This window comes from Octodon degus, unplaced genomic scaffold (assembly GCF_000260255.1).
Source record: "Octodon degus isolate 3935 unplaced genomic scaffold, OctDeg1.0 scaffold00197, whole genome shotgun sequence".
NCBI lineage: Eukaryota > Metazoa > Chordata > Mammalia > Rodentia > Octodontidae > Octodon > Octodon degus.
This window is the reverse complement of record NW_004524773.1, coordinates 956,737-958,526: the sequence shown is the minus strand read 5'-3', so window position 1 is coordinate 958,526 and position 1,790 is coordinate 956,737. Positions and strand designations below refer to the sequence as shown.

The window sequence follows — 1,790 nt, the reverse complement described above, 5'->3', positions numbered from 1 at the left end:
TCAGGGGGCTGGTGAGATGGCTCAGGGGGTCTAAAGCACCTACTTAGAACAAGCTTAGCAAAGCACAGGGACCGTGGTTCAATCCCCCAGCACCACATGCCAGCCAGCCTCGCCCCCTGGTGGGCTGAGCTGATCACACACACACACACACACAGATAAATAAATAAATAAATAAATAAATAAATAAAGTGAAGTCAGCCCCTCGTAGCAATGAGGAAGTTGATGCTTGCTATGGGGAAGGGCCTTTCCTAGGCCTCTTGGGGCATCCCATGGGTACCTCTGAGCCTTGCCGCCCTCGCCTTCCTCCTCCTCGCTGGCATGAAGGGCATTTTCCGAGTGGGATCCTGGGATGACACCGGAGTCGTCTGACTCATCCGTGAGGAGGGCAGTCTTGTCGGAATCATTGAAATCAGAGGCCTCTTCCATCGGCACGTCTGGGGGACAGGGGCATCAGAAGCACCTGCAGCTGGTCCTGCCCTGCCCCTGCCCTCAGGCCCTCTGGGACTCTTACCTCCATTAATGAGAGCTTCTCCAAGACAGTCATTAGGGACACGAGTGGCACAGCGCTTGTGGCAATTAAACTTGCAGTCTGCCAGGACAGGGAATAAGAGACGGTTACTTTCATGAGAAGAATCTGGGTTTGTAGTTGCCGGGTTTTATTGATACAAGTACCCGTTGGCTTGGGTAATTCCTTGTTTGAGGGTCTATACTGTGCAGTACAGGGTGTTCCGCCCCGCCCTGGATACTAACACCACCATCGCGCTCTGCTAGTGTTTCTATTAGCCAAAATGCTCTTGGTTGGGAACCAGTGATCTAGAGTTTGAGGAGTCCAGGCCCTAGAACATTATACAACAAAGATCCTACAGTAAGCTGAAAGCCTTTGGGGACAGGGTACTAGGGATCAAACCCACGTACCTTCTGCCACTGAGCTATGTCCCCAGCCTTTTTTTATTTTTTAAGTTTCAGACAGGGTCTGGCCAGGCTGGACCTGCACTTCCTGTCGCTCTTCTGCCTCAGCCTCTCAAAGCGCTGTGATTACAGGCGTGCGCGACACCTGGCCGAGAACTGCTTTCGTTTGTTCTGCTTTTTAGAGACAGTCTCACTGTGTTCACAACTCAGACTGGTCTTGAGTTCACTATGTGGCTGAGGCTAGCCTCAAAGCCATAGGGATCCTCCTGCCTCAGCCTTCTGAGTGCTGGGACTATAGCCATGTGCCACCATACCAGGCTCTGAAAACCTGTATTTGAAGGATCTATGATTCTATTTCCAAGGCCTGAGTTTGATATCCAATCTTCTACAATTCTACAAATTTATGATTGTAGAGTAAAGCTTTTTTTTTTTTTTTTCCCCCGGAACCGGGGATTAAACTCAGGCCCTTGCGCTTGCTAGGGAAGCACTTACTCCACTGAGCCATCTCCCTAGCCCCTAAAGCTTCTTAATACCCAAGTTTTTAGGATTTCATATTTAAATTCTAAAATGTAGCAGTTCTACAGCTGATTCTAGACTTCTATTCCTCCCAAATCTGATGATTCTGAAATTCTAGGATTACATACAACTAAGATACTAGATTTTTATACTCTGTGGTTCTTTAGCTCTAGCCTTCAGAGATTCTAGAATCTGTTTAAAGTTCTGGGGAGATCCAGATTCTAGGAGTCTAGGATTCAATGTTTCCAAGGTTACAAGATTCTAGACTTGTAAGGCTCTCAAATATAATTCTCCTAGACTTCATTTTTCTCCAATTCTGTTCTTCTAAAATTTTAACATTCTACTTCCTTTAAAAAATAAAATGA

General features: G+C 46.9%; 1 protein-coding gene across 3 annotated transcripts in view; it reads right to left on the bottom strand.

The window, feature by feature from the left end:
* The window catches only part of Prkd2 (protein kinase D2), a 25,156-nt gene that overhangs the window by 12,707 nt on the left and 10,659 nt on the right, over positions 1–1,790 (bottom strand). For all 3 annotated transcript variants that reach the window (XM_023704527.1, XM_023704528.1, XM_023704529.1), the window contains 2 exons: positions 512–589; positions 278–434 (listed from right to left, as the gene is read on the bottom strand). In XM_023704527.1, coding sequence (XP_023560295.1) covers positions 278–434; positions 512–589 — 235 coding nt within the window. The remainder of the gene's footprint in view (positions 1–277; positions 435–511; positions 590–1,790) is intronic.